Genomic DNA, 21913 nt, shown 5'->3' on the forward strand with positions numbered 1-21913 from the left:
ATTTTTTTCTATGACCATATTTACAGTTAAAAAAAAAAAAAAATTTAGTTTTCTTGCATTTTATTTTTTTTGTCTGATCATATTGTCTTTGAAGTTTTTCATAATATTGTTATTGTCACATAAATTTTTTTTTGCACAAAAATATTGGAATCGCATATCTTTTTTTTGTTTTGTTTACAAAGGCATAACCACATTATCAAGGCCAAGAGGCCACTCGAGGATAAGAGTTAAAGAGTGTACAGTAGAAATTGGACAATATAGTAATCGTTAGTAATGGAAATTCGGTAAATATGTTAACTTATATGGAACGGCTCATCAAGAACTTGTTTACGTTAGACTTGAAGACAACCATATTGTACTCAGCCGGAAAGCAGGAAAACGGAAGACAGTTCCACAGGCGTGCAGTTCTAAGAAAGAAGCTTTGTTCATGGAATCTACGTTTAGGTTTAGGCACAGATATGGAATCTACGTTTAGGTTTAGGCACAGATAAAGAATTATTGATAGTGTTTTCAGCTAGACGAGTGTTTCTTGTGAAAGTTTGGTGAAGGGGGACCATAGACTGAAGCTCAGTCGAACACTTTCCATGAAAATAACGATACATCAGAGACAAACTCACAACATATCAATAAGATACATTTCGTGTCGCACACTAAAATGATTTTATGATCAAATTGTTTGGCGATATATAATCTGTATATCATTTAAAAACACCACAAACAAGTCCTCTGCATCCTTCCGTAAAACTTTCCGGCACATATGATCGAGGTGCGATTGAAATAATTCACCGTTCACACCTTTCATTTTCTTTACATTTTCCAATTTTGCTCTCCTGCCATATTTGCGGTTTGGTAATTTGACTCTCTGCCGAGACAGCAAATCCTTCACCAATTATGATAGGTTTAACGTCTTCTTTGTCAGTCATCTCGTCCTGCATACGCTTAGAAACTACAGCTGTGCACACATCTTGGCACATATTATACCAATCAGTTATTGTATTTAAAGACCTCCCCGTTAAAATTGACGTTATGCTCATTGGTACCTCCTTTACAAGATAAAACACAAGCTCTAATATCTCACACAGACTCAACTTACAATTGTAATTTATTATTTATGTCTGTGTAATGGAAGAAAGAGTTACCTTGTCGGACGGAACGTGAAGTCTGGCAACCTTTACGAGGGCAGCGGAGAACAGGCCTGTATTCTCTGCCTCTATCACGCTTTCTTTTATCCTACATGATGCTGCCACAACAATGACAAGGCGCTGTATCTTGCGGCATGTCCAGAAGGTGATTTTCGCGTAGGAATGCAACTGCCGCCTTTTCTGTCAGGATTATGTTTCTATAGAAATCTCTTAATAGCATTGTAGACAGTAGAATATTAAGTTGGCGGATCAGGTCAAGTTTAGAAACAGTTCAGTGATTGGGTCAAAAAAACGTTTTAGGCATTTGTTCATTATATTACTGTGGATTGTGAATACAGTAGAAGGAAAGAAGCAATGAGCTCTATAGTGGCAAAACATGTTAATCCTTTATGACCTGGTTGAACTAATTCGTTCAGTTATAAATAAATGAATATAACAGCATAAATAGTGGGGATTGATTCAAACACACCTTGTACATATTAGTTCAGTATCTAGGTAGATGCCAGATAACCTCCAGATTTCAGCTGTCCATTGCTTACATTCAGTATGCCGCCGTCTGCCTTAGAGAGTGGAGGATTTCGTTTGTTGTCATAAACATGTTTATGAAATGCAAAAATTCTCAGTGGTAGTTTAACTATTAAACTTCATAATTTTCCAGTTTGAAGACAATCATAGTGTCATTACCTTTTAAACTAACTAAAATTAACAATAAATATATTTTTTTAATCACCTACATCATAATTCAGGTCATAAAGGGTTAAAGATGTAAAATAAAAAATTCAATTTCTTTTTTCACTCCTGTCATCATTAGCCACTTAGCATATGATCCTATGAAGAAAAAAAAAAATTTTTAACCGAAAAGAATGAATTTCCCTTCAGCTTGAAATTTTTCAGGAAGGAGGAAAACAATGAATTGGAAGAGAATTCCAAAATCTGGTACTTACAAGGAAAAAACCTGCAACCATAGAAAGACGGTCTTATCCATGTGTTAAAGATGGTCTTTGCGTCCTTCTTATTTATTCTTCTACTTAATAAACGTTCCTGCTGCTATTCTCTTTTATGTTTTCTTGTTACTATGTTTTTACGGGTACTTTTAAAGTCTGTGTGTTCTTACATATGTGTGTGTGTGTGTGTGTGTGTGTGTGTGTGTGTGTGTGTTCTAGTCTTACACAGTTTCTTGCCTTGAAGGGTCTCGACATGTATGCGCAAATATATAATGTGTAGATACCTGCTTGTCATGTCCGGCGGATGATATCTTCTTGTTGCTAAGCTGCCATCTCATGGGGAGTGGTCACTGCTGCAGACAGACGCATTGATAACACAAGATGGATTTGAAGCTTCAATTCTTTTATTACAAGGCAAGCCTATATCTGGAACCCATGGTTGTCGGAGTCCCAAGATTTCCCGTCTACATTCTCTGCTACCCAAGACCAACTCCCCCATGTGGTCACCAACCGGAAATCTACGACCACAATTCTCGTTACCCCTAATTTCCGGTGCACATCACCCCTAATTTCCGGTGCATCTAACTAGGTTGACAAAAGGTGACTTGAGTTTGACGGATGTCAAATCTAGCCTTCTGTGACCCCACTAAACTCGCTGATGGGAATCGAAAATATACCTCCATAACTTACTATTTCTACAATTACCTAGATAGCATTTAAGCTGGGATTCCCAATATTACACATGGAGCCACAACAATATTTAGATGACGAAAGTTTTGAGTCAGCCAAGAATACACAAAAAATCTGGAACAAAAAGAGAAACTTCTTCAGTGAATTTCCAATAGAATCAAAAATTATAAATCACTAAGATTTGATTTCGCATTGATGTGACAAGGGTGTAAAAAGTTGAAGTAAGAGAGGGACCAATCAAAAGAGAGACTGGCTTCTGAATTGGGCCAAAGAGATGATCCAAGTGCTAAGATCATGCACAAACTGTAATTCTATAAAGCTTTTTGGATCCTGAAAAGAAATAAATTGTCAAAACTGTTAATGTAGAGAAAATTGCAGTGATTACGAAAATTACTTAAAAAATGTCAGAATGTCTGTGTGTTTTGTTAATACAGTTAACAAAAGTACCCAAAAAACCAAAATGACAATGTGCAGCTGATTTTATGTTCAGCAGTCATGCAAAAGTAACATAAATTCTCATCCTTCGTATGCAAATTAGATGCTGTTTAAAGAATGGGAGAGTTCATTTGAAGAAGGTGAGCCATGCATAGTTTCCACACTGAGGTGTGATCGATAATTTACTTGAGTCAACATAGAAGGCAAAAGAGAGAAAGAAGAAAACTACAGGATGGAACGATAAAATTGTCACCCTAGAAAAGACGACTTCATTCCATTTCCGTTTGATGAAAATCAGTTTTCTTTTTTTGTTGCAGACCATCTACTTGTGTACAAATCTCAAGAGTGATTGGAGCCTTCTATCATGTCTGAAAGTGACACAATGTTCAACGAATGAGACTGGAGATGCGTCACTGTACAGCTCATGCTCTACCAATTCAAGTTATGACAACAGGACCATTGCCAGCACCCTCAAAATGCAAATCCGGACGATTCAACGCTTGATAAAGCTTGCAGCTACAGTTATGGTCTTTGGTGTGGTTTCAAGCAAGGGCCACATCATCATGCCACTTCACATCTTCGAAGTCAGTTTGAAAGTCAACACCAAAATGTACCTGAATGTGCAGAAGAGTGTGGTGATCCCCTAGTGCAATCAGGTGGCTGCTGGCAGACCCTGGGTGTGGCAGCAGAACTTAGCGTTAGCCCACAAGTCCAAAGAAACCTAAGCTTGGCTTCAGAAGGAGTGCTATGACTTTGTACCCTTCTCTCACTGGCCCCCTTCCTTCCTCAACCTCGACTACTCTGTTTATTTATACATCAAGAACATCACCAACATGACCTCTCACAACACCAAAGCCAGCCTGATCACTGCCATCCACTGAGCTTGTGGTAAAGGCATGCTCCCAGTTCTGATTCCGTATCGAGGTGATGATTGAGGCTACACTGAATAGATGTCAGCTCTATTACATAAGCAAGTTAACTAAATTGATTTTTTTCAATAAAATTTTAAAAATAAAGTTGTAGTGTTGTTTCCTTTAGAATGACAAATTTATTGTTCCACCGTGTACAATTAGGAAGAAAATATACATCTATATTAATACAATAAAAATGAGATCTGTACATCTGTACAGTTACCCATTGAGCTCGAGTGACATTGTTTGAATCAGGAAAAAGTGAGTTTGCAAAGGCAGTTTAAAAAAAGGTCTTTTCCTGTTTGCTATATCTCCATCTCTTCTCCATCTATGGGTTGAATAGTGTTAATATCTATATACTATTATATAAAACGAACTTTGTGTGTGTGTATGTGTGTGTGTTCGTTCCTTATGAACTTGGAAATGACTGAGCCAATTTTTTTTTTTTAATTTCACACAAAGGTACTTGCCTGGGAGTGTCCTTATGTAGGTGTTTCATCGGAATGCATCCGATAAGTATCGAAAATAAAAAAATAAAAAAAAAAACGATTAAAGAAGGAAGTCCCATTTTGAATAAAGTTAACACTTTTATACAACCTAACATCGCAAGTGCATTTGAGAAGTTTCATCACCGCACAAGCAGAAAGGCCCATCCTATAAAATCAACTGTAGGTTCTTTTATAAGACAGAGATTTGTTCAAACTGAATGTTTCTTTTTAGAGCACAATTGAACCATGATACTTGACTTTTGCACGTTTAACTTTAATTCAAGTGATGATGTAAAATTAATTACATAAAATCAACAGTTGGTTCTTTAATAAGACAGGGGTGCGTTTGAAATGAATGTTTCTGTTTAGAGCACAACTGAACCATGATACTTGACTTTTGCATTTTAAACTTTAAGTGAAGCCATTATTTACAGATAATTTTATAAAATCAACAATGGATTCTTTACAGTGCAATGTAGACTACAATGTATTGTAGACTGTCACTCTGGGGAGGCATGTGAAGCTTCCTTCCAGTACATTGCGGGGAGTGGGGATCCCTAACTGGAGCAGACAATCAATCAATTTGATTAAAAAATGGGTGATTTCACGGATTTTGATGACAATAAAAGTATGGGAGAAAATTTGTGGATCCTCATTCATTCCCGGCCAATGTCTGATCTTACTAGTAGGCGTAACCGTCAAAATGGTCGATCCTCAAATCATGCTTGCTAACAGTTTAAATGATGTATTTGGGCCCTAATAATACAAAAAAAATAATTTTTGCAAAAATCCTGAAAAATTCAGTGATTGCCCGCTCATTTTCGAGCAGTGGTGACCCAAAATAGGAAAATTGACCCAAACAAGCAATATCAATAAAAATGTCTACTTAAACGCAATAAAAGAGGGTTATTTGTTGGTAGGTAATAAAAACTGATATACCAGCATAATTTTTCAACACTTTTAGATTGTTTGGAATTTTACAGGGCCAAAACATGGTAAAAAATAGCCTAAAATAGTCAAAATTTGCATCAAATCTCTGAATGTGGGCATCAATAGTGTACTGAACTAGTCATCAGATATCTCAAATGGCTTAAAAACTGTTAGATGAAGAAAATTCATGTCAGTAAAATTCTTTAACAGTTTTGCAATTTACAAATTCTAGCTCTCTTTGAGAAGAAAGTTAAACAATATGAAGCGCTGGAGAACATCAATCCGAGGCTTAAATCTTTCTTTCAGGGAAAGAATACAACAGTTGAAGCTGGTATTGAAGCACTGTTGAATTGGGTTTCCCAGAAAGGTTCAGCAAAGCCATCCTCCCATGGAAAAACCTTTGATTTCATGTTTTCAGCCTACTGAAAAACCTATAAAAGTTGTCAATTTAACGTTAAATGTTGATTGGTTCGATGTTTTTGTTTTACGGCATATCAACCCTTTTCAATGCCGAATCCAAAGATTTTGAAGAAAAATTTTTTAATAGAATATATTTGTTGTTTTCAAGTCGGTTTCTGTTTAACCCATAGTTGGGACCCTAACAGGTACTACCACTCCGGGTCAGAGTGGACTTGGGAGCAATGGCAATTAAAGGGTGGCTCCACACTCCACAAAGCCCACAAGCTAGGGGTCTCACCACTGGATACAGTTTAAGGTCATATTCAGGATCTTGGTAAATGTTGAGTTGCAGTTTAAATAATAGAATACTGTAAATAAATATATTTAAAAAATATGTCAAATAAAATGTTTCTTTGAAAGATATTGTATGTGAAAATTTGGTGATTCTTACATATTATAACGAAAGTTATCTTTATGATTACTATTAAGAGTATTATTTTTATTATCATTATATTTTTTTTTGGGGGGGGGAATGTAGTAGTATGGTACACCAGTTAGCGGCCATGCCATGAAATGACAATAACTACCTTAAAAGAGCAATAACAACCATGGATGAAAGTGCCCGCCACTATATGACAGTGAATAACAGCGGAAGACAAGCAATATGCTGACAGTGCTCGCCATTGCCATAAAGTGATAGTAACTACAGTCAATTTCATTTCAAAGCAGTTCACTGAACTCTGACGCTGGTTATGATCAAGATTTGCAAAGAAGCCCAGTGAAAATGCAATTATCCACCTCAAGTTCATTTAAGAGCAATCCAATGAAAGCAGAAAACGCTCATGGCTGCCATTGACCAACATTGTATGCCAGGAACTGTCTGTGAGAGTTGTAAAGACAGCCAAGGTCCACCAGTAAATGCCTCAATACAGCATTAACTACCAGTGATCATCCACTAGAGGCCAATATTGCCCATGGCCACCAGTGACCAACACTGTATGCTGGAAACCGACAGTGACAGCTGTAATGACAGTTCCACTAGTAAATGCCTCAATACAGCACTAAATGCCAGTGATCATCACTCCCTTCCAATAGAGGCTGATCCTGATCATGGCCACCAGTGAATTCCAGTTGCAAAGGTAGCCAGAGCCCACAAGTAAACACAAATAATCACCCTAAAACAGTATTAATCGTTAGTAACCAATAACGATGGTAATCACAGTCAGTGGCTTCTGCTAGCTAGCATTGCTAGACAATGTCAGACAGTAGAAGCCAGATGATTTAATTTGGGTAATGGTCGCCAATGCCTGTTATTTTCCAAGGCCAGCAGTAGCCCCCACTAACAACAGTAGTTTAATTTTTTTTTTTTGAGTGAGGGGGGGGGTCAGAACTCTTACTAAATCTATTCTGGCTTTGTGATATACAGAGTAGAAAAATAAAATTATCACCCTAAAACAACACTACAGCTTTATTTTAAAACTTTTATTGAAAAAATAAATTTAGGTAACTTGATTATGTAGCAGAGCTGACATCTATTCAATGTAGCTGCCTTCAGCCTTAATCATGGCCTAAATATGGGTCCAGAACTGGGAGCATGCCTTTTCCACAAGCGCTGATAGGAGCTCAGTGAATATTAGGTGGATGGCGGAGTTCAGGCTAACTTTACTATTGTGGGAGGTCATGTTGGTGATGTTCTCGACAGATGACTAAATGAAGTAGTCCAGCAGGTTAAGGTCAGGGAAATAGGGGGGGGCAGTAAGAGAAGGGTACACAGTCATAGCACTGTCTGGGTCTGTTTGAATTTGTGAGCTCGCACCAAGTTCTGCTGCCACACCCGAGGTCTGCCAGCAGTCACCTGACTGAACCAGGGGATCACCACACTCTTCAGCACATCTAGGTACACTTTGGTGTTGACTTTCAAGCTAAATTTGAAGATGTGAGGTGACATGATGTGGCCCTCGCTTGAAACCACACCAAAGACCATAACCATGGGTCGTAGGATGCATTGAGCTGTGCCCTCAAGCATTGAACTATCCATATTCGCATTTTGACGGTGCTGGCAATGGTCCTGTTGGCATAACTTGGATCGTTAAAGAGCACAAGTTGTACAGGGGCACATCTCCGATCTTGCTCGTTCAACATTGTGTCACTTTCAGACATGATAGAAGGCTCCTATTGCTCTTGGGATTTGTACACAACTGGCCAATTAGTAGATGGTCTGCAGCAAAAAAAGAAAACCAGTTTTCATTAAATAGAAATGGAATCAAGTTGCTTTTTTTTTTTTTTTAGGGCGACAATTTTATCGTTCCACCCTGTACTTCCAACGGGCAATGCCGGTACATGGGTCCTGTTGGTTTATTATATTTAAATACAAGATTGAAATTGAACAAACAAGAAATTGTGGAACGTACTGGGGTGGGATCGCCAAATTGACTAATACCATCTATTTCCTATGACGTAGACAACAAGCAATGGTTCTAGTAAATTAATATGCTTGATCGCTTGAATCGTTGCTTTTCTGTTTCAGGAACCTGCGCCTCATTTTCTAGAACTCATTAGAAAATAACAAAGCCAATAAGTTTCAGCACAGTAAAAATTGGAAGCCCATTTAAAATAATAACTTTTAACACACCTTTTAAAAGAGGGGCATTAGACAATAATGAAAACGTGGTCAAAAAAAAAAACAAATATATAACAAATAACTGTTACCAAAGGCAAGATAAGTTACTCTTCCACTTCACCTACCTGGATAAGTTTTTGGTATTTTAACTTATTTTAAAGCGCTAATTAAGTTTGAAACAAAAGTTGCTGAGTTAAAACGACAACAAAGATGGTGGACACGAGGCTGCTACCTTTAGAGTATTGAGAATTGCTCAACACTTGAAAACAAAAAATACTGATAGAAATCCATGCAATAAAGTTATTAGGTGGATTTTATCAATATTTTGTTTAATTTTCAAGTTTTGAATGATTTTCACAGCTCTGACATGTCGGCTACCTTATTTTAACTTTGACATGTAAAACTACTTGTGTCTTAAACGGAGTAAACTAGACACCTCCACAGTTGTGTGTAAAATGTCATCATTTCGTGTTAACTACTGCCGGAGTCAATTTCTTTGGATGGGCATTGGCGCTATAATAGTTAATTGAAGTAACGTTTTTTTTTTTGCTATTGGATTTTCATATTTAAATTGAAAAACAAATAGATTTTTTTTAACAAACTACACAGACGAGAGTTAATAAAATAAAATTAATTTTAATGCCTTCTGCTAACACTTACGTATCTAAAGATAATGTTGCTTATAGGCCTTTGTACTTTTTTGAAAAAAGCGCAAAAAAATAAAGATCATCCGCTATCATTTTAAATAATCAAATCAAAATGAATTTTTTTAAGGTTGATTTTGGATTTGCAATTTTTATTATCTCAAGAGTCATATATTCTATTATTTTTTTAATATTCGAAACCTGTTATAAAAACAATCTTTGTTTAAACTCTCTCCTCTGATCTTGAGCACGTAGTACAATGGGGCAAGGAGTGGCTGGTTACTTTTAATGCATCTAAAACCAAGCTTCTCTCTTTACATCATCAACATTCTGACCCACATCTGGCATCAATTGAAATGAATGGCTCTCGTCTTCAGGAGGCCTCAAGTTTTGACAAGCTTCTTGGCTTGACCATTACTCCTGATCTTAAATGGAACACGTACATCAAATCTGTTGCCAAGGCCGCTGGAAAAATGGTGGGATCTTTCTATCGATCCTGTAGATATCTCACTGCTGATGCTATTCTCTATCTATATAAGAGCCAGGTACGTCCAAGGATGGAATACTGTTGCCATATCTGGGCAGGAGCTGCTAGAAAGGACTTGGCCTGCCTTGATAGAGTTCAAAATAGACTTCGTAGCCTCGTAGGAGATGTCCTTTTCTCTTCCTTGCAACCTCTATTTCACAGAAGAGATGTTGCGAGTTTGTCCCTGATGTATCGTTATTTTCATGGAAAGTGTTCGACTGAGCTTCAATCTATGGTCCCCCCTCGCCAAACTTTCACAAGAAACACTCGTCTAGCTGTAAACACTATAAAAAATTCCCCCCACTCTTTATCTGTGCCTAAACCTAAACGTAGATTCCATGAACAGAGCTTCTTTCTTAGAACTGCACGCCTGTGGAATTGTCTTCCATTTTCCTGCTTTCCGGCTGACTACAATATGGTTGTCTTTAAGTCTAACGTAAATAAGTTCTTGATGAGCCGTTCCATATAAGTTATCAAATTTACCAAATTTTCATTACTAACGATTACTATATTGTCCAATTTCTAATGTACACTCTTTAACCCTTATCCTTGAGTGGCCTCTTGGCCTTGATAATGTGGTGATGCCTATGTAAAAAAACAAAAAACAAAACAAAAAAAAACTTCATATCGCGGAATATTGGAATTTAATATAATTTAAAGCTTTTTAAAAATAATTATTTTTTAGAATTCTGTTTTTTTTTGTTGTTGTTGTAATTCAAATAATTACATTACAGAGAAAAAAATTATCAAGAAAAAGTGTTTATTTTTTAAATATAATAATATTGATTATATTCAATTTTATTTACAAATTTAAGTTAAGTGAAATAAATAACGGGTTTCTTTTTATTAGGCACCGCCAAAAATGGCCGAAAAATCAGGTTGTTGTTGTTTTTTAAAACGAAATTACATTTATTAAAATCCATTATTTCTGAGTAACTTTTTTTTTCCAGAAAGATAAAACCCTGAATTTTATCATATAGAAAGCAGAATAATGTAAAACTTTTTCTACTATTTTTAATTAAATTTGAAATGTTAAATTTTCCCCAAAAGTTAACAATTAGTGTTTTTTGTTTTGCACAAAAAACGTATATAAATAGTTTAAAAAAAAAAAAAAAGAAGGTTTTTGAAAGAATTAATTTTTTATTTCTTGTCTAACTAAGATTTAGGGTGATTTTTCTCTGAGAATATGCAAAAATATTATAATATAAGTACCTGGATTTCAAATAATTCCACTTATTCATATAGGCAACCAGTTACTTCGAGTCGATTTGATTACTGTTTACATTTGTTCTTGATAAAAAGCAAACTACGGAAGACCAAAAAGCCAAAAAAAAAAACAAACTTATTTTTCAGTGACGAAAATTTCAATGTATTATTAACGCTGAGGCTGGCCAGTACCAGATGGGTGACCATTTGTATGAGTTTGGTTTTTAATGTGTATGTGTGTGGGGGCCAGGATCTCCAAAATGGGGAGGGGGGGGGCAATTTAAAGCAAAATAAAAAAAAATATTTCAGCGCGTTTGGTCCACCGTAGTCGAAAGGCGGCAAACGTTTCCAAACTTGATCGAAAAAATAATATTTTTAACACAAAGGGCACAATATTTATCAATTTTTTTTTTTGTATCAATTCTTCAAAGCATGCCCTGTTTAATAATGGTCATGCATTATTCGGCTCGCTAAAAAGAAATTGTTAATTTATTTATCAAAGATTTTAAAATGGCTTTTTTCGTATAAATATTAACAATTTTTTTTTTGTTTTGCTTAACTTAAATTAATTATTTTACTTAACATATTCACCGAATTTCACACTCCAAAACTCAAAAGCGGGATAATTAAACACAATCGAAGTTCTGATATTCAGACATCAAAATAAGGTATGCAAACAAGTCTTTTTTTTTTTTTTTTTTTTTTTTTTTAATCTATAATCCCGTCCCTTACAACAACATAATATGTTTTGTTCAGTTTCAGATGATTATTTTAAGCATATTTGGAACCTCCTCAAAACAAGGGGGGTTTTGTAAGCAAAAAAAAAAAAAAATATATATATATATATATATATATATATATATTGTTTATGAAAAATAAGTACACTGTTATAAAGTTCATTCTTCGCTTAATAATCGCTGAAAATTTCGTATTGATTGGATATATACCTGATTTTTGGTAGATTTTTAAAAAGACGGTCCGTCAAAAAGTACTTACCTGCCCCCCCCCCTCCAGTTTTGGCGGTGCCTACTTTTTATATATAAAAATAACTATTTTTTAATCATTTGATCTTTTCAGCTTTAAAAAATGTTGAAATTTTTATGGACCTACATTTATTTTGTTTAGTTTTCGTAACATGAAATATGGGGTAGGGTGGCGTAGAACACACACACAAATCCTCTACACCTACTTTTAGTATGTAAGTTTGTATAATAATGAATAAATATCGAAAATTTCAGGAAAATATAATTATTATTTGATTTTTGCTAGATTTTTAAAACATGGGTGTGTTTACGGCTTCAAAAACATCACTACATAGAACGGTGTTTTAAAGCGTCGATAATGTAAACACGACTTTTGTCTCGCATTTTCATTATTATACTGTAAAATTAAAAAAAAATATTAGCAGTTTATTTGAATCTTCTTCTTGTAAATGGTAAAAATGTTAGGATGATAATATTAAATTAGTTACATCGTGTTACATACAAGGGGGGGGGTTAAAACTGTGGCGCGCGTTGGAGGTACCTAGAGTAAACACTTTAAAATAAGTTAAAACACCTAAAAGTTATACAGTTAGGTAGAAGAGTAACTTATCTGGCCTTTGATAAGATTTATTTTTTATATATCTGCCGTTTGCGAACTTTTATGTTCTGTTGTCTATTAGCTACACAAGAAGAAAACAATAATACTTCCGATAAATGATGGGGACAATATAAATAATAAGAATTATGAGCATGCGTAAAAATAAAGTTAAACGCGATTCTCGAAAAGACGAGAATTGAAGTAACATTTTAAAATAATGATTATTAATATATAAAAAATGACATAACCATTTGTAATATTTTGTTTAATATTTAAATACTATATAAAAATCTTAACCGATTAACCTTACAAAAATATTTAGAAATGTTTACAATTACCATATAAGGTAAAGAAGCGTGCGTGTCAAATCCATGCCGTCGTCTAATAGTAGTTGTCGAGGAATTTTATTTATTTTTTGTTGCTATTTCTTTCTTTGTGAAGAAATTACGCCTTTTGTTAATTTTTAACGGTCAAGGTTTCGTTTATTATACGTTTTAGTAATTTGTAGTGAAATTAAAGTTGTTTTTGTCTTTTCACCTTGATTTTGCTTGTTTTCTATTGCGTTTTTATTATATTTATTTTTTCATTCAAAGCCGGTATGTCAGATTGCCCAATGAAACAGTTCGTTACATACGCGCGAAGGCTTTTATTCATTCTTAACCCCTCTGTATATATGTATGTAGCCTCTCTTCCCCGCTCCATCATTGTATGTAAAGTCTCTTCCTCTCACTATCCCTTTATGTTAAAGCCCCTCTCTATGTATGTACAGTCACGACCCCCGTAAAGCAAGCCTGTCCAAGAAGTCTCGCTTATCTGCTGATGTCAGAGCTGTTGGTAATATGTCACGCCTAAACAAATAAACAAAACGCTTCGAAAAGAACGATTACACACTACACGTAGACGTATGAGGTTGATAATTTCTGTCTTAAATTATTTAATCTTTGATCTCGTGATTGTTGGTATTAAAAAAAAAGAAAAAAAAACATATTGCTGGTTTTCTTGATATGTCTGCATTGCTTGACTGCGTATGTAACTCCCCTTCCAAAAAAAAAAAAAAAAAAAACACTAAACAAACAAAAAACCTTTTCACAATTAAAATAAAAATCGAATTTTAATCTTTAAAATTCAATGCTATGCTTATTTACTTTTAATGCAGAAACCCCAACTTTTCTTTTAAAATTAATTCTTTTCATTTCTTTTTTAATTAATGTTGAATAAAGTTGTTTCAATCGTGTTCTTTATTTTTCGTATTTTAAATATATTTTAAAAAGTTTTCTACGCTTAAAAAAAAAAAATATCGACAGTGTGTTCGCCAATCTTATTTGCTTACCACATGCATGACGTCATTTTCATTGATTAGGCCTGCCTACTTTATGGAGGACGTGATACAGTTTTTCCCTCTCACTGTTAATTCTTCGCTTTTATCACTCTATGTGCACACACACACACACACACACACACACTCTCTCTCTCTCTCTCTCTCTGTCTACGTAAAGTCGCTCCCTCATACCATCCCTCACTGTTAATCACTCTCCTTCAACACCCCCCTCTTTATGTGTATAGTCTCCCCTTCACCCACTCCGTCTTTGTATCTTATTCACTTGAAATACCGTCGCCCCATTTTTCTTCCCCACAACCGCTGTCACCAGTCTGAGTCAAAAGTTCACTCTTTGCGAATCTCTCTCATTTCTTCTTACCTTTCGGAGGATCACAAATATATTATTTAGGGAGACGCGCAAAACAAACAACGACCCTTATAAAACAAAACAAAACAAAACAGCGTTTGGCATAAAATTATAAACAAACAAACAAAACTTACCAAAATGAGCAAACGTTGTGCTAAATGCGAGAAGCCGGTCTACCCTATAGAAGAATTAAAATGCTTAGACAAGGTAAGACAGTTAATAAAAAAAAAAAAAAAAAAAAAGCAAGAAAACCAAACTGATATTTCTATCCTTTGCCCTTCCCCCGCTGTAAGCGGAAAAAAAATTAAACAAATATAATTTTTCTTCGTGCAGTACACCTCCAGAATTTAAAATGGATGGAAAAATTAACTTTTCTTAAAAAATTTATAACGGACTCACTTTATATACATAAAAAAAAAAAAATAATCACTCAGTTCTTGACCACAAAACGGGTAACCATTTTCTTCGCAATTCCAAAATAGCAGCTATTAAAATATTTGTATTGAACACTAATTGCATATTTTATTTTTCTCGTATTGTCATCCCAGACTTAAGGTTAATTGATGTTATAATTTTTTAATTGTTTTCGATTGAAACGTGGTTACCTGTTCTGTCTTACGCTATGTGTTCAAGAATTGGCCCAGCAATAAGTTTGTGTTTAGGAAATGGGTGATCATTTTACGTTAAAGTGAACCCAACCCCACTCTAAAGTTTCAAATTTTATTTTGAATTAAGGGATTTCAGAGTTTCAGGCTTAATTACACACACACATTATATTGATAGCGTGGGAGCAAAGGGTATAAATTTGGAGAAAGGTTCAGTTGATTCAATCTTTTTAGACATTTTTTTTTATCATTGTCTACGTAGTACAGTTGCAAAATTAACTAATATTTTATTCTATAATGCATATGAATAAAAATGTTTTCAACATAAAATGTTTACATTTTTTCCCCCTCGCATTCTTTTAAGACCCTTGTTTAGTGTTTCAACTTAAAGTTGAAACACTAAACAGGGGTCTTAATAATTTTTTAAAAATATCTATTCCGCAATGACATGTATTTTGTAACTTTTTCTGGTGCTAGTGCACTAGTGCAGAGAGTGATTCGCGCGATTTTTAAAATCGTATTTCCAAGTTTAATTAAAGCTTTGATATATATTTTTTTTATTCAATTGTAAGGTTGAAGTATAGAATAGGTACAAAACACCCTCCCCTCCCCATGTTAAGAATGGCTTTTTAAATAACGTTATTATTTACGTCCGGATCACCCTCTGCACTAGTACCCTCTTATAAGGAAATGTTTTTGACCCTCCCTTTTGGTTTGCGATAACGATGTTTACATTTAAAAGAAATTTAAGTTCCTTAATACAATAGTTGCGCGGTAAACCACGATTTTCGACAACCAGTTTAATTTTAGCCCGAAATGACCGGCTTAGAGATATGAAAATCACTTTCGAATGTAAAATGTTAAGTATGTTTTAAGGAAGACAGACCCTTTTCGCTAAACTCAATAATTTTTTGTTGTAATTTTCCTACTGGGGTTATTTTGTGATTTTTGGAATTTATACTAATTTCGGCATGACACGTAAGTGCGTAACAATGTTTTCACCTGAAACGCGTTGGTTTAAAAAGAAAACTATTATGTTATCGTTTTGTTGTCCGTAATTTCTGTTTAGAATTAGTTTAAAAGCAAAATTTAAGTTCTGTTCAAGCCTATCATGTAAAAAGAAACCTTTTTATTTTTTTTAGGCGCGCCACTATTCTACTAAAGAATCGGTTTTGCTTCAACTTGTCTTTGTTAAAAATCATTAGTTAAATATGTTCGTATCCAAAAGCAAGAAAAATCACATTAAATAAAATAAAACTTGTCTTTTAATAGGAGAATGATACAGATTGTGTATGGACAACTGTGTGCATTGAAGAAAAAAAAGAACGGGTACTTATGTATTTGTTACCATGCTGAAATGTTATTTTGAAAGCCATTCTTAAGATGGAGAAGGGAGGATGTTTTGTAACTATTCTGTACTTTCACCTAACAATTAAAAAAAAAAAAAGTATCGTGAAACTTGGCTTTAACTTCAAAATGCTATTTAAAAAATAGCGCGGTAACATAAGTGCATAAAAACCAACAACAAAAAAAAAGGCTTTAGTTCTTTAAATCTGTACACTGAAAGAAAATTCTGTATTAAAAAAAATGGTCTTGTGTGCCATTTTTGTTTCTGATTGAAATAAACAATAACGAAAACTGAAACGAATTTAAAAAATCCCATTTAAAAACAGTTGTAAACATTTTGAATTATTTTTTCTTCCTGAGCAACGCCGAATAAATACCAGTTTATATATTTGAATCGGATTCTCTTATATTAAAAATTACGGTGTGTGTTTCTAGTTCAAATGTATTGAACTCAAAAAAACAGGATTGATTTTTTTTTTAAAGGTGCTCAGTACATATGTACAGAGCTATTATAAGTGAAATTTTAAAAATACCAGAAAAACCCAACGCAGATTTAATCTACGTTTCGACGATTTTAACATTCTAATATTAATGTTGTCGAAACGTAGATTAATCCACTTTTATTTTATTTATTTATTTATTTTTTTCTGGTGCTTATTTTACTTACAAAACAAGTGAACTTTTGTTCACCCTCATACCACTGAGACGTAAAGGGATTACTGTGACTAAGGATGGGGGGCACTGTTTGTATAGCTATTTGTTCACATTACATTTAATTTTCTGTTTGTACAGTTTATATACATTAGTTGCGTTGCCCGTCTAAAGAATAAAAATATTGTCATGATTACAATTTTTATGAACAAGTTTTTAAAACGTTTTAATTTTCCCTTATTCTGTTAGCATTCATCAATAAAAACGTGATTCAATACATTTATCAAAGTTACTTATAGACAAGAAACACGAAATGTTTTCTCGGTTTTAGAAAAAAAAATCTGAATTTTAATCCAAATGTTAATATTTGCTTTATAACGTTAAAATGTCGTTTACGTTAAACTAGCTGTCCATATCCAGCATTGCCCGGGAATACTGACTTGTTTTTCATTAAAAAAAAAAAATGTTCATTTTTTTTTAATTAGGGTTTTGAAAGGTAAATTTATTTTACAGCATTGTTTAGTCATTAAGTTAATTGAATCACAAATTGTTATAAAACTACAACTCGTGTTTTCGTCTTTATAAAATTATTCGATCTAAATAGCTTCCAAACATACTTATCTTGTAATTTAATAAGGATTTGATATGAAATTTAAAGCCAGATATAATTTTCTAGGCGACAATTTAAATGCGTCAAATTCCTTTCAAATATCTACGAAGTAATTTTGTTTTTCAACTATTAACAAAACCTTACAATTGACTGACTTGGAAACGGAAATGCATTCTGGTGGATTTAGTTTCCTATTTATATATATATATATATATATTTTTTTTTTTTGTAAAACTAGGATTAAGAGAAATATCTTGCGTTATTGAATTTTTAGATCTTTATATAGAATAAATTGCTATTTTTTTTTTTTTTTTTTTTTGCTACGATTTTCAAGTTATATTCAATTTTTATGGTATTTTTAAGTTGTTAGGTGAAAGTACATAGTTAAGACCCCCCCTCCATGTTTAGAATGGCTTTCTAAATAGTGGTATTTCAGCACGGTCCGTATTCTGTATAAGTACGTTTTTTTTTATTTGTTTTTAATTTCAATAAATGTGACTACAAATAATTGTAGTCGCGGGAAAAACACCCATAAAGACATACGTGAAGTTGTTTTGTATTTATTAATATAGATAATAAAATCTTGGAGAATTATGGTAAAATTTTCTGAAATATTTTAAAGTCTAGTCATAAAACTGAAAGTATCTTTAACATGACTAGTGAAATTGTTTCGTTTTTTTTTTTTTCCTTTTGAATCAATCGTAGGTTTCTTTGTTTTGCTTAAATCAATAAATGATCACATCAAAATACTAAGTAAATTAGATGAATTCCTATTCAAAAGAAAATGTAAAAAAAAAACAAACAAACTCATTTTATATTCTAAAAAGTAGAATCAAAAAAGGAAGCCGGCATCTTGGTGGCTCCCTTCTACTTAAGGGGTAGGAAAATGGATCCCTTAAGGACTCGAGGAGAAGGATATAATCCCATATTTTTTTTTTAATTTTGAAGTTATAATTCTAATGTAAACGTTAGTAAATTTACGTAATTTAAATGTGGTTTTATTATATGAATAAAAACAAACAAAAAAACAAATTGTTGTTGATTGTATCGACGTCAACCGGTATCTTATGCCCCCCTTCCTCTCCAATTATTTGGGGGCAAAGGGGGTTAAAAATTAAATTTAAAGTAATGAACATTAAAGTTAACTTAAAAGAAATATTTTTTGAAATAGGACAGGTGCGCATATATATTTTTGTGTTATTAGTCATTTTAACTTGCATAACAAAATGATTTGTCATTAATAAGGGGGAGTGGAAATATATCTAGGCTCATGATAAGGAGGGTGTTTCAGGCATGATCATCATCATCGTTATAATCAAAAGTAAGTTGGTGAGGGTCGGGGGTCGCCATATACGGTATGTGGCCGCCTTCTACTACGTGAGGTTTGTTACATGTGCAACTGTGTGTGTGATTTGATGTCCCCATTCTTTCAAAATGACCTGACTTTGACGATTCATTTAAACGAAAGAATGATTCTATCAAAAATATTTGGATTTGATTACAAAACGAATTAATATATTTAATTAATATAAGTATATTATTGTAGATGGCATTACCCCCTCCCCTCAAAAACATGCCGTTCTTCCTCTCGATCATGATGATAAACTAAGATATTTTGGTGTTTTAAAAAATTCTAGTTTTTTTTTATATTAAAATAAAATTAATACAATTTATTGTGTTGTATGTTTCTCGTTTCTACGTGACTTGCGTTTTAAAATTTTTCTTTTTTTTTTTTAAATATTGGTAATTTATTGAAATACAACAAAAATGCAATGCATGAAAAAATATTTCAAATATTATGAAAGATAAATTAAGTGCCAAATTGAATCCGTCAGAATGCATTTCGGTTTCGTCGCAAACAAGTCAGACATTTAAATTATTTTGTTCCGTTGAAATATATTAATTCTGTGTCCCTTCGAAATCTGAAAGGAATTTTGGAAATATTTAAAACTGAAAGCGAAAATAATTCCTGGTTTTTAGAGTTGAAAGTTTTGGCAGCACTAGCACAACAGCAACAGCACACATATACACGTGTTTAAGTAGATTTAAAACAATGTTACTGCAATAAAGAATTCTAGTTTTATAACATTTTGAAGCTAAATTACTAATGTTGGAGTAATCAATATTGTAATAATTAAATTACAATGTCAAATTCTATTAAAAAAAAAAAAAAAAAAAAAACGGCGGGCGGGTAGGTACAGCTAAATATGTTAATTTTAATTTCATTCATATAGACATAATACGCAAAAGCTGTATTGGTGTTAAGTGCCCGTTTCTATAATAATAATAATAATAATAATAATATATCAACCTATACTAGTTGTTGGTGTAGTCTACTTCTAATAGTAGTTGTTTAAATAATAAGTCTCGTGTCGTTGCCAGGTTACGTTATTTCTTGGCTATGAAAATAATTTAAGAATTCCCCGAAATCTTTGCATAATGAAACTATCGTTTCTCGCCTGTACGTGAAATTTCATAAATACACATTAAATTATCTTTTTGTTAACAATGGAATCATTTTAAGAAGGAAAAAAACTAAAACGAATAAAAGGTTCTTATTTAGAATTCCACCTAATTAAAAAATACGTGATTTTTGGGATATGATATTTCCATTCCGTGACGGGTACGTATATCAAAGATTTTTCTGTAATGTTATTTATTTATTTATTTATTTTAATAAAGTTGAATAAGAATCAAAAAATAATGTTTAAACGTGACTATATTTTGAATTGTATTTCTTTTAAAACATCTACCCGGCAATACGTATCCACCCGAGCATTAGCAATGCCGAATAAATACAACTGGTTTTAAATTAATGGGCTTTATTTTATTTACTTTTTTTTTGGGGGGGGGTATAAGTTGTAGATGAATGAATTGAAATAAGTTATTTAAAATAATTAACATAAACTGAATTTTCGGTTCTTATTCAACCTAATTAAAAAGTAAAATAAAAATCACAGAAAATTCTTTATAATCTACGTCACGGAACAGAAAAAGGAATGTCATATTCCAAAAGTAAAAGGATTTTTATAATTTTTTAAACGATTTAAAGTGATCAATGCGAAATCGATAGCATTACAAGGCTGATCTCGCAAGTTTGAATTTTTGTGGACTCGTCTATCCATTTTTTTTTTTTTTTTTTTTTTTTTTTTTTTTTTTTTTTAAGATAACGACGCGAGACAGTCCCTTTTTTCTTATTCATAAATTTGATTTTTTAAGTTAAAACAAACAAAACTACTTGATCAATTTACGTGATTTTTGTAATGACATTTTCGTTCTATAATCGGTTTGTACGTCAAAGATTTTTTTCTGTATTTTCAGTATAATTCTAAATATTAAATAAAAACCATTACTTTCATTTTCTTTGACGTATGGAACATTTTTTAAAACTAGGTGTTCCTACCCGGCGTTCATTTTTGTTTAGGCATTTTGTAAATTTTCAACTTATTTTTATATTTTTTACTGAAGTAGGATTTTTAAAGTGAAATTTTAACGTTACCGTAAACCCGAAAAGATTTTCTATTCGATAGTTTTAAAGGTTTCCAAATTCCTTCCAAATTCCGAAGGTTCAGTTTTTTTTTTTTTTTTTTTTTTTCACCGAATTAAATGGTTGACTTGTTTACGAAAAAACAGAAATGCGTTATGGTGGATTTAATTTGAATTTCCTATTTAAAAAAAGGTTAATTGTTTTAGTAATTTACGCTATTGTATTTTAATTAACTATTATTTAGTTAATATCGAAATAGGATAAGTCACATAGATACGAGAAACACGTGAGAAATGATCGCATAGTTGTAATGAAATCTTTTAAACTTTTATAAACGGTTGAAAAGATATCTTCAGTTTTATTTTGAATCGGGTTTTATTTTTATTTTTTTATTTTATTTATTTATTTATTTTATTTTTTTTGACAACACAGCAGATGTAAGTGTTAGTCATTACTCATCTGCTATGCGGCACACATGATCCGTCTCCTCAAGAGACCCTTTTTTGTTTCATGGGAGGGGGGGTAAATGAGTCGATATTTAATGAAATTATGTTACAATTATCGGAAACGTGTTGGTGGTAGTACTATCCTTGTTCACGGCACCAAATAATTGGACGATTTAAGAACCCTACTAAAACCATTAAAGAATCTCAAATTATTCCTTGTCAATTTCGAAATTTTGCTGAGTACTATTTCTTATTGATTAATTAAAAAAAAAAAAGATCGTAATGTTTATTTCGATAGTTTTAAAATTAATTAAAAAAAATTATTCGAAATTTAAGAAAATTATTCTATTACGGGGTTCCTTTTGTACTACAGCGGCACATTCGAGAATTTATTTTGGGTTTGTATATCACAATCAAGGGAGCAACTACCTACTTGATTTTTTTTCTAATTGACACTTTAAATGCTCAAAGTAACTTTCTTCACAAGCCTTTAGTTTGATTTGTGTTTTTGAGAGTAATTTTTGACTGGAGTTAGTTTAACGGCAAAAAAGATTTCTGGTTCATTT

General features: G+C 32.8%; 1 protein-coding gene across 7 annotated transcripts in view; it reads left to right on the top strand.

Moving 5' to 3' along the window:
- Positions 1-14144: 14144 nt before the first annotated feature.
- Positions 14145-21913, top strand: part of LOC145259805 (LIM and SH3 domain protein F42H10.3-like) — a 398993-nt gene continuing 391224 nt past the window's right edge. For all 7 annotated transcript variants that reach the window (XM_080117590.1, XM_080117591.1, XM_080117592.1 and 4 more), the window contains exon 1: positions 14145-14408. In XM_080117590.1, the coding sequence (XP_079973716.1) occupies positions 14340-14408 (69 nt within the window). In that variant the 5' untranslated portion in view covers positions 14145-14339. The remainder of the gene's footprint in view (positions 14409-21913) is intronic.

The sequence above is a fragment of the Euprymna scolopes genome, chromosome 35 (genome assembly GCF_053919585.1).
Source record: "Euprymna scolopes isolate OS-2025 chromosome 35, ASM5391958v1, whole genome shotgun sequence".
NCBI lineage: Eukaryota > Metazoa > Mollusca > Cephalopoda > Sepiida > Sepiolidae > Euprymna > Euprymna scolopes.